This window comes from Mustelus asterias, chromosome 2, assembly GCF_964213995.1.
Source record: "Mustelus asterias chromosome 2, sMusAst1.hap1.1, whole genome shotgun sequence".
Classification (NCBI taxonomy): Eukaryota; Metazoa; Chordata; class Chondrichthyes; order Carcharhiniformes; family Triakidae; genus Mustelus; species Mustelus asterias.
Window position 1 is genome coordinate 97,104,303 of NC_135802.1, and position 11,141 is coordinate 97,115,443.

The 11,141-nt window shown below is 41.4% G+C and overlaps 1 protein-coding gene across 4 annotated transcripts in view; it reads right to left on the bottom strand.

The window, feature by feature from the left end:
- cdk6 (cyclin dependent kinase 6) overlaps positions 1-9,874 on the bottom strand; it is a 265,424-nt gene extending 255,550 nt beyond the window's left edge. The window contains exons 1-2 of one of the 4 annotated variants that reach the window (XM_078239057.1): positions 9,673-9,874; positions 7,245-7,549 (exon numbers count right to left, since the gene is read on the bottom strand). In XM_078239057.1, coding sequence (XP_078095183.1) covers positions 7,245-7,474 — 230 coding nt within the window. In that variant the 5' untranslated portion in view covers positions 7,475-7,549; positions 9,673-9,874. Of the gene's footprint in view, positions 1-7,244; positions 7,550-7,733; positions 8,115-9,672 lie in introns of those variants that run through there. The other 3 variants (XM_078239065.1, XM_078239048.1, XM_078239074.1) reach the window with 3 other exon arrangements.
- Positions 9,875-11,141: the final 1,267 nt, after the last annotated feature.

The window sequence follows — 11,141 nt, forward strand, 5'->3', positions numbered from 1 at the left end:
CTTCTTTTAAAAACACTATTTTAAAGTTTCTTATTAAATTACCTTTTTCACAACTTTTGTCTGCGGATCTCTGTAAAATCCCCATGGACCTTGTTTGTGAACCTCAGGTTTAACCTTTAACCCAGCCATTATTCTGATAAATCTAAGCTACACTCCAAAATCAATACATGCTTCCCACCTAAGCAATGCTATGAATGATGTCTTTCTGAGAAAACAAGCTGTAAAAGAGTCTTAATATTTATAAAAGTTAATTGTTAATCTTTTTTGTTCAGAAAAAAAAATGATTGGAACAGTTAAATCGATATAGAGGCATTATATTTTTAAAAGAAAGAGAAATGATCTATTGTTATGTGATTATATATTTAGTTCTGCATTGCAGGCGTGCCGAGTAACAATGTATCAGTCCAATTGCCACATGGAGAGCTGAAGGAAATATACTCAATGAAGCTCCAACATTTTGAGTCTAAAGCGTGTCTAACTCTGCTTAGAGTTCTCCAAATCTGGCCTAGTCAGGGATTTACACAATGGAACTTGAAGCATGATTTCTATCCCCTTATATTGTAGTAATCTGCATATAAAAGTCTGCATTCCAGGAGCCTTTATGATTACTCACATTGATGACATTTTAATCATGTGTACTTGGACACCCACACCATGCTCTCCCTTCTGAACTTTTGGGCTTCCATTGTTTCCAACTGTTCACCTCTTCGAAAGTATCTAGTTCTATTTGTTTTAGGTCCAAAAGGTTGACCTCATATCTGCCTGCATTGAAATCCATTTATCACAATTTTGCCCATTCACAATCTAGTGACATCTTTGTAATGTTACCTCCATCTCCACTGCTTACAATGCAATCTATCTTTGTGTCATCAACAATTTAGTTATGTGGCTTTCTTGCTCATCATCTGAGCTGTTAATACAAGGAGGCCTTAACACGAACCCGAAAAGAACACCATTAGTGACATACTGCCAATTAAAGTACTTGTCAATTATCCCCATCTCCCACCATTTGGTCAATTGCCTAACCAGATCAATAGTTTAACTTCAACTACATGAGTTTCAACTTTAACCAACAGTCTCTGGTGTGGAACTTTATCAAACACCTGAAACTCCATATAAATAACATCCACTGAATTTCCCACCTACCTTATCAGTTAGCTTAAATTATAGTCTTTATTAGATAAAAAGTATTTTTGATCTTGAAGCTCAAATCTCCTTTTAAATACAATGATCACTGAAAGCTAAATGAGCAAGTTGGATTCTCATTTCTCCCATCAATTTATAGACATAATAACCAAAATATGGTCATTTGAATAAGAAAATGCAGTTAATTTAATAAATCGACATTGTATACTTTCTCTGATAATTAAATTTGACAAGTTTCATTTTCCTACAATCTTAAACTACCTGCAGATTTCATGTTCACCTAGTAAAGTCAGCTGTTCTGAATTATAAATTATGAGTAAAGGGGCTATGATGTTATTGTTGACAATAATTCACTGACAAATGTAATACTGAGAGATGCGGAATGCTAAAAGGAACTTTAAACAATATTTTGCTATGACTAGCTACTGTGGAAGCTAGTACAAAATTTCTGTAGGTGATCTTAGAAATGATAACACAAACCTTCCTAAATTATATAAGTGGCATCACTGTTAGTGTAGGTTGCCAAGTGTAGACACATACCCAATGGGGAGATATACCAAATGCAAGCACATAACACCTGCCTGTCTGAGTACATGGAAACAAATTTCCCTGAAGTTATTAGGAGTTACTATTTGATCTCCCATGATTATGAAATTTTGTTTCTTCATACAAGTGACATTTTTTTTGTCTCCAACTCTCTTTTTGAATAACACTGCTTGTTTCCGCTTTTCCTGTCTTCAGGTTTTCCTTTATATGCCTCGCAAAACACTTTCTCCTTTTCTCCAACTCTTTTTTTTTTCACTCTGCCTCTTTCTATAAATCTCCCATAGGCTGGCTCATCTATCTTCTGTATGCCTCTATCTTTGAGTACCTCTCATATGTTCTTGCTCTGTGTGCATTTATGGAGATCTTTATCTTTCTTGTGTCTGCCATTCTCTTTATGGCTCTGACTCGCTCTCCTTCCCTCTCTACCTCTGTAATTTCTACCTGAAACCTCTCCAGGTTTTCTGATTCTAGCCTTGGTGCATTTGCTCCCCCCATCACTGACGATCAAGCGTTTAGCTATCCAGGCCCCAAGCTTTAGAATTACTCACCCAAGTTTCACTGTCTCTCCACCTACCTTTCCTCTTTAAGACCTGTCGTAAAATCCAATGGGGTAATTCTCCCATCCCACTATGCTGCTTTTGCAGCACAGTGGGCTGGGAGACTCAAATGGAGGCCGTTTTGCGGGCTCCCCGCTGGGCGCCACGGCCTCCGCATGTCTCCCGACACTGGATTTCCACTGCCATCAGCTCCTCACCAGAAATCGGCGTGGAACTGCCTAATGTATTCAAAATCTAATTTAAATGCAATTTAAAAAGTATTAGCGGGCACAGGACTGAAATCTATGGGTCCGTTAGCCTGACCCCCCCGCCCCCCCCCCCCCCCCCCCATCCCAGGAGCAGTTCATTCCAATGGGGTTTAGTACAACTCCCCACTTGCGGGGACCTAGCAGCCTGATCCCGCTGGAGTGAAGGGGGGCAATCGAGGGCCCTCCCAGAGGGTCAGGTGCCAGGGGTGCTCCCTGGGCATTGCCACCTTGGCAGTGCCAGCTTGGGCCCTGAGCACTGCCCAAGGGACAAAGTGCCTGGCATTGTCCATCGAGCTGGGACAGTGCCAAGGAGGTGGGGTTTAATGGGAGCAGGACCTCTAGGGGTAATTGCTAAGGGTGAGAGTTCCCACTGCCGCTCTGCATTCGGCCTGAGTGATAGAGGAAGGGAGGCCAGCGATGGTGCTGTGCTCACCGGCAATCGAGTGGCTGGCAGTGCAGCGCGATCTCGGCGCTGACAGATCGGTGCATGCACAGTGGTGCCGGCCTCTCCAGCGGGAATAGGCTCCGTCACAGATTTTTAACATGATTCACGCTGACACAGTGCTCAGAATGTGGGAGATTCATTTTGAAACTCCCGCTGAAAAAAACAGTGTGATTTACTCCAGTTTTTACGCAAATTCAACACTTAGAATTTTTGGGGGGAGAATTTCCCCTAGCCCTTTTACTAACTTTTTGATCAGCCCATCCAATATCTCCTATGGTTGATTTGATGTCTTTCTATGTTAAAGTTGCTATATAAATGAAAGAGCTGTTGGAGAGGGAGAAATTTGTTGTTGTGAAATAGTTATCCTGTTAAACTTGTAAAGTATCTTTTTTAGGTGCTTATTAATAAGTGATGGTATGTTGGACATCCATGTCAGCATCAAATATATCCAGACAAGACACAAACTGACATTCCATTTAGTCTATCCAAATAGATAGTGAACATCAATCTCAAGAGAATAATGCCTATACCACACAGTATAATTTTAACTTTTATATCATCCATCCTTATAAGATTATCAGATCTGTATCATGAACTCAAGCTGATAATAGCAGGGTTAAGATGAAACAAAGTATAGAAACGTACAAGAGTTTCACCATACCTACAAAGAGCAATGGTGGATATGCATTCTGGTGCAGATCCTCAGAAGGGGTCTGACAAACCAAACTTTCAAATTAATCTTTTCTCTTTATAGCTACTAATGGGTCACGTATGTCTCCAACACTGTCTATTTTTATGTCAAATCTCCAAAACATTTAAAAAAAATCTCTACTAGGTTAAAACCACTCAATTCACAAACGGTTTATCTTCCACCTTCTCAAGATAAATTGCTAGTAGTCCAATGGGAAAACTGGCATTTTATATCCAACTGCAAAGAAATTACTTTGGAAATATATTTGGCAAGTCAGCGGGTGGCTTGTTACTGTTACAGAACCTTCCCAGTCCTGGATGCTGATCTCAGAGAGCCAACTTAACCATAAGTTCAATTGAATCTAGAAATGAATTTTGGAGTTCTGAAATCAAAGAAGATGTCAATCCCTACCGTTAGAATGTGTCAACCATGGTTCAATCGGTAGCACTTTGCCCTTGCCGAGTCAGAAGGACTGATGTTTGAGTGCAGTACAGAAGGAGTGCTGTATCCTTGGAGGTACAATTTTTCAGATAAAATGTCAAGACTCTAACTGCCCCCTCAAGTGGGCTTAAAAGATCCCATGGTACTGCTTTGAAGAACAGAATGGGAGCTGATCCCCATTTATCAATGCATATCCTTCAAACAATATCACTGAAACAGATGATTTGGTCATTACCTTACTGCTGCTGTGCATACATTGGCTGCTCAGCACTCCTTCTGTACTGCACTCAAACATCAGTCCTTCTGACTTGGCAAGGGCAAAGTGCTACCGGCTGAACGATGGTTGACACATTCTAAGGGTAGGGATTGACATCTTCTTTGATCTCAGAGCTCCAAAATTCATTTCTAGATTCAATTGAATTTATGGTTAGGTTGGCTCTCTGAAATCAGCATCCAAGACTGGGAAGGTTCTGTAACAGTAACAAGCCACCCGCTGACTTGCCAAATATATTTCCAAAGTAATTTCCTTGCAGTTTGGACGTAAAATGCCAGTTTTCCCATTGGACTACTAGCAATTTATCTTGAGAAGGTGGAAGACAAACCGTTTGTGAATTGAGTGGTTTTAACATTGTATTAAAGATTACACTTGTGCATGACCCGAACAGGCACCGCCGGACTGTGGCAACTAGGGGAATTTCACAGTAGCTTCATTGCAGTGTTAATGTAAGCCTTTCTTGTGACTAATAAATAAACTTTTAACTTTAATATGCTTAGTTGGCTGTATCTCTGAAGTCATGAAAGGTGCTATATAAAGACAAGTCCTTTAGGATTAAAGCTGAGTGCGTTCATTGCCAGACTCATGATCTATTTCCTCAGAACAGTTGGAATTAGGATAAGAATAGATTACCCAAGTTTGCTATTTATCATGAAATCATAGATCTGAATGTAAATAGCATTTATATGTTGCTTCAAGTCATCAGAAGAAACCTTGTGTATGGTTTCACACAAGTGGAAAAGTAGATTATGTGAAACCCATTTCACACAAGTATTTCTGCACATTCCAAGATATTTTTCCCTTTCTTAATTAGATTATGACTCAGCTCCCTCATCTAATTTTAAAACAGTCACTGCCTTCACAGGAAGGCATATCAATTCCTTAATAAAAATTGAGGAGAAAGACCTAAAAGTAGTTAGATTTCTTTATCACCATAACTTCACATGGAAGTGATCATTCCCTGATTACATATTTGCAAACAATAATAGGGTCAGCATGCACTTTTTATGAAGACGTCCCTTTTAACTTGCAGAAAATAACTTCTGCTTAGATCATGCAAAAGACAAAACTGAAAATTGCAGAGCACTCTGTATTTAAGAATTAACTCGTGCTTCTTTCAGTAGAAGTAATAAAAAAATAAACTGAGAAAGGAAGTACATTTTTGAAGCTCAGAATAGATGAGTCAACAGATGGATATGACACTTGCAATGAAACGAGACATTACAAAAAAGGCATTTAATAAGGAGAGCCAAAAATGTTTTACTCATTCGCCACCCCCCAAAAAAAGTATCTGGCAGCCAAGAAGTTGGAAACTCCTCCTGCCAAGTGAAAATGAAAACCTCTATTCTAGAAGTGACTTAAGGTGGTTTCTATAATCAAATTAAAATCCAAATGTGCATTCAAAGGTAACAGACTACTCTGCAGCTGTATGCAAATGACATGAAATGAGGAAAAACGCCAACAAAAGAAGCTCTGCTGCTTCTGCCCTACAGTAAGAATTAAAGGGAGACAGAAACAAAGAAATGTTAACAGTCATCCCAGTCCGTACACGCAACGTCTCCAAAAAGAGGGCCCATTTTTTCAAAGAAAAGTACACTCAGAACACGAGTCCCCAAGATTAGGACTTTTGGGGAAATTCCCTAAATAGCTATGTCAGCTAAAATTAATCTTATCTTTGGCAATTACTCATTTGCGTATTTTCTTTTTGCATGCTCCGTTACAGAGTGATGAAGGTGGCACTTGGCGCTGCTGGAAAGTCTGAACCTGTGAGCAGTGAAGAGCAAGCGGCCAGATTGACACAAGCAGAAGGCGGACGGGAAAGGGAGAAGGGGGCGCCTTCCCGCTCACTTCTCGCGCTTCATTCCGCGAGACCTTCCGCAACCCCCGAAAGCGGAGTTCCGAATGTCCTTTAAATTGTCACGACACGTCCGTCCCTTCTTGCAATGATTATTTGGAAGTGCTGAATTGAGGCAACTTTGCTCCGATATCCACAGAGGCAACAAAAGAGGGTATTTTTTGTGGGTTGTTTGTCAGAGAATCAGAAACTTGATGCATTTTCACCTAATTTGCACAAAACCTTCCTCATGTCACAACGTCAGCTTTGTTTCTCGGCAGCCCGCACTGCCCGAAATGGTGTGGGCGGGCACTTTAAATTCTGGGTTTTAATCAAATTACTTGTTGGGGTTGGCGGGTCACAATGGCTGTATTTGTAAATGTAAACGAAGGTTATTTGAAATGACGGAAATTACACAAAATATCCCAAACATTGCATGTATAAATGATTAACTATAGTGAAGCATTAAACTTCATTTCAATAACTAATTTAACTCAGAAAGTGATAATTCCAATAATTCATAACTCAGAAACTGAATGAGAAATTGCCCCCCCTCCAAAAAAAATAAATGCCAAATGTTTAGGACAGTCCATATTTATTGGCCAACAAACAACCAGGTTTGGGGAAACTCTCCCATTTGACCAGGAAGGTGGATGCACTCCCCCCCCACCCCCAATTGTTTTATTGGTGCGATTTCAATAGACGTTTGCCTGTTACGCCAGAGGAAGTGTGGTATATATGTGGGTGGGGCTGGTGAATATTTCATGTTGACCTGACTGACCACACGACACAGTTTTCCACCAGTGTGTGTACACACTCAATTCTAAATGGTTCTCATTTGGTCCCATTCTCAACCAGATCCCAAGTTGACCACAGAAAACATTTAGGCTGGGATACCTACAAATAACTCGGATAACACACTGGATAAGATCTGATTTTTGACCCCCTTTTTCTCCCCCCAATTGGTTTGAGCACATTGCATGTAAGTGGATGCAATTCCAACGCCAGGGGTGTAACATTGTTAAAAGTTCAATGGCAGCTCGTTCTCTATCTCCCCCTCACCTGACCACGTTGGGATGCTCAAAGGACTCGAGTTGCCTCAGTACAGCCACCTCCCGGATGGTGGAGAGAGGCATCCCTTCCTCGCTGGTCTGAACTCGCACTTTCTTCAGAGCCACGAAGCGACCTTCGTTGTCCCGGTCTCTGGCCTTGTAAACCTTGCCGTACGCCCCTTCCCCGATCTCGGCCACCGGCTCGTAGCGGTCAGAGAAGCTGGCCTCTTTCCCCTCCATAGTCCCAGGCTCGGATCCCCGCGCTGCCTCTCACACATAGACGGAAACAAGTCTGGATATTCGGGCCAATCACATCTGGAAAGGCAAAGGGGGGAGAAAGTGGATAAACAAAACAGCGAGTGAGGGGGGAAAATAAAACAAAAATATATAAATAAATAACTGACAATGAGAGGGAGAGAGGGTGTTAAGTAATTTAAAAACAAACAAGTAACCCATCAGCCGAGTTGACAGAAAGTTAATGATTCCAGTCATGCTGTACCATGGAGAGTTGTGCAGCGGTGCCTGGAAAGCAGGGGTTCCCACTGGAAGACATCAATGAGGCGGCTGTCCCTCGGTAAGTGGAGGGACCGCTCTCCGGGTAAGCGGACACACTGAGAGAGTGAGAGACACAGCGGCTCCCGCTCACTCCAGCCGGGATCGCAGCTTCCCAAAGCATGCGCACAGCGACCACCTTCAACACGTGCTGCCGCTGCCCAAAGATTGTGTACAAAACAAATAGTTCAAAACTAACAACCTCTTGCTCAAACAAATAATCTCCCGCTGCAGCTTTGATCAAACCTCCAGTCATAAAGTCTTCTCTTTCCCCCTTTTCCGTCTGTCACTTTGGCTTCAATTTCAGTGGTGGGGAGGACGGGGCGGGGGGGCGGGGGGGTTGGTGTCGATTTGCCTCTCAATCCCTCTGTTACCCACAGGATTTTCCTCCCACAGCCACTGTACCCAGAGGAAGGAGGGGGCGCGGGGGAAACAGAGCAGCCCCCGCAACTTTTCCCTCCTCCAATGTAAATAAACAGGTACAGCCCAGAGGCTTTCCCGTTTCAGTTCAAATCTCCATCTGTCACCCAGACTGACAGCCAGCTCCTCAACGCCAGCAGTTTGAGGGCTATTGGCAATGCTGTTGGTGCGGGCACTCTGGGACAAGGCTGAAATCAGGTGAACCATAAATACTTTTATCAGCAAACATCAGAGGCTCCATTCCATTTATCATTGAGAGCAGTTTATGTGAGACTCAGGATCCCATATTTGAAAGACCTTGCAGCTTTATATATATTATGTGTTATATAATGTACTGCAAACAAATATTTACACCCCCTCCAAGATCCAGGACTTATTTAACCAAAACAATATGTTTATAAACATCTATTCAAAGGTTGCCGGGTTTGGACGCTATTAAAGATATGTTCAAAGCCCTGCATTTAGTTCTTAAAATGTTTTTTTAAAAAGCACGCAGAGCCGAGTGGGGCGGACAGACAGCCCTGATCGCTATAGACTGGGCCACACAGGTAGATGTTCCGCGTGTAAACGAGGATATCCATCGTCGAGGATTGGGTGGGGGGATGGGGGGGGGGGGGGGGGGAAGAGGCGGTGGTGAATTGCAATTCATGTGAAAACGAAAAGAAAGGGTCAGCGCAAACCCTACAAGCCGCAAAACTCGTCAAGCATATATATCTATCTATTATTTTTTGCCGACCAGAGCAGTGTGGACATATATCTGGAGGCTGGGCAGACAATCCGTCCCCCCCCCCCCCCCCCCCCAGCCTCTTTCTCTTTTTATCCCGAGGATTTGTTCCCCCTCTAGCCCTTGTCAGAGAAAGAGAGCAGAGAGCAGCAGTGCTGCCTTTTCTTTCCCACGGCGCCTGAATGTGACCCCCCTTCAGCAGTTGACACAGAACATCAACATTTCCGCATTCCTCAAACAACAAAGGCGAAACGCCGCCTGGCCTTTTTTTCTCTCTTCCCAACTCACTCATTCACTCTCTCTCTCGCCCTCTCAGCTCAATGAACCTTTCGTTTCTCACTGTCAAGTTCCAGCAGCCGAAAAGGAAAAGAAACTTAAGACTACACAACGCAAGATAAGCTTCCTTCCCCCACCCCCTCTCTCCTTCCACCGCCCCCCCCCCCCCCCTCCGCACCCCGTCACCAACCACCAAAACACTTTCTCCCCATTAAAAAAAACACGAAAAACTGCAATCCTGCTTCCTGGATCCCAACATGCTAACGGTTCAGCTCAGTTAACTTTTGGAAAAATTAAACCGGTTAAAACCTTGGCCACTGTCCCGTTGGATTCCGACCCCTTTGTTTCACACGCTTGCAAAAGTGTTGGGATTGAACAATATCATAGAACGCAGTCTTGATCGTGAACTTGCAAAGTATAATGCGAACAACATTCATAAGTGGTAAAGTTCACGATGCGTACGTACCGTATATCCTGTTACTTCCAACTCATTCTGCCCTTGCCAATGTTGCCAGCAACGAATCTTGAGTTCTTGTGTAGGATTTTTGCTCCTTTGCCCCCGAAAGTGATGTGAAAGTAACTCAGTTTAAACCCTACGCAAATAATCAGTAAACAGGCAGAACTGAACCTACAACACAACGGTTACTTTCTCCAAAACCAACACCTCCAAAGGGTCTGTCATACAGTAGCTCTTTTACCCACAATACTTAAAGGGAAATAGATCGCAGAATATCAACAGCAAACTATAATTATATAAAGTATAGATTTAACTTACGGGGGAAGAAAGATTGAACATTTTCGAAGTTCAAACACCGCAGTTCATTAGTCAATTTACATGTGTATTCAGATCTTTAACGTTATTGAGGCCAAACTGCACTAATCAAATGGGGCCAGAGGGGGGTTAAACATCAATACCTGCATTGAAAACCTAGAACTTGTTTAAAAATTGTTCCATTCCAGGAAACGTGAATCGGTTTATTTCTCCGGAAAAAAACTTCAAAGATTGCTCATTTATGTGTCATGATGATTTATATGTGCACATGTATATATATATATAAAATCAGAAACAAGATTCCAGCCTGACCCTACCGCTGCAGATACAGTATTCAAAATAATCTACATTCCAGAGATCAACTTAATCTGCACTTTTTTTCTGAAAAGACACATTCTTAATTGGCATGTTAAAACAGTACTGTGGCTGGAGATTTTTTTTGGTAAGTCTTTGGTCCAGATTTCCTGTTTATAGTTTACAACAATGTTTAAATGAAAAGTGAGAGGAGAAAAATGAATGGCTCAAGTCTGCGGCAACGTGCAGAAAAAAAACCTAAATGGTAAAACACTAAAAGTTTGTGCTAATTTTACATTCCTGAAATCACTGAAAACAGTTTGAAATGTTGTTTTGAAAGTTTGTTGGGAACTATGAGGAACTAATCAATTGTTATTTCTTTTAACATCCAAGGAAAATGCATAATAGTCCAATTGTTGATACAAGTTGAAAATAGTATATATATAAACTGCAAGGCAGGATTTTTCAAAAGAATCTTTGGAGGCATAATAATTTTATGAAAATTATTTTGTTAAATCTCTTCCATTGATTTAACAAACATTGAATTGAATATTTAGTAAATAATTTCATCTGACAGAAAATACAAAACTAACACATGCATCTGTCTATGTTTTATTAAGAACATTGACATTTATGTTGCATTCAAACCTAAGTTCCACATTATCTCTTCAATATCAGTATTGGTAGGTTTCATATACCCACTGCCTTATATTACATTAAAATGTTTTGATAACCAGAATGAAAAATCATACATAAATGTGAAAATTTAAAATGTTTTTTAAGTTCTTAAACTTTTGATTTTTCTGAAAGCAGTTATAATTTTATGTGATTTGCAAAACAAAAAATACTCATAATTTTCAGACATCACT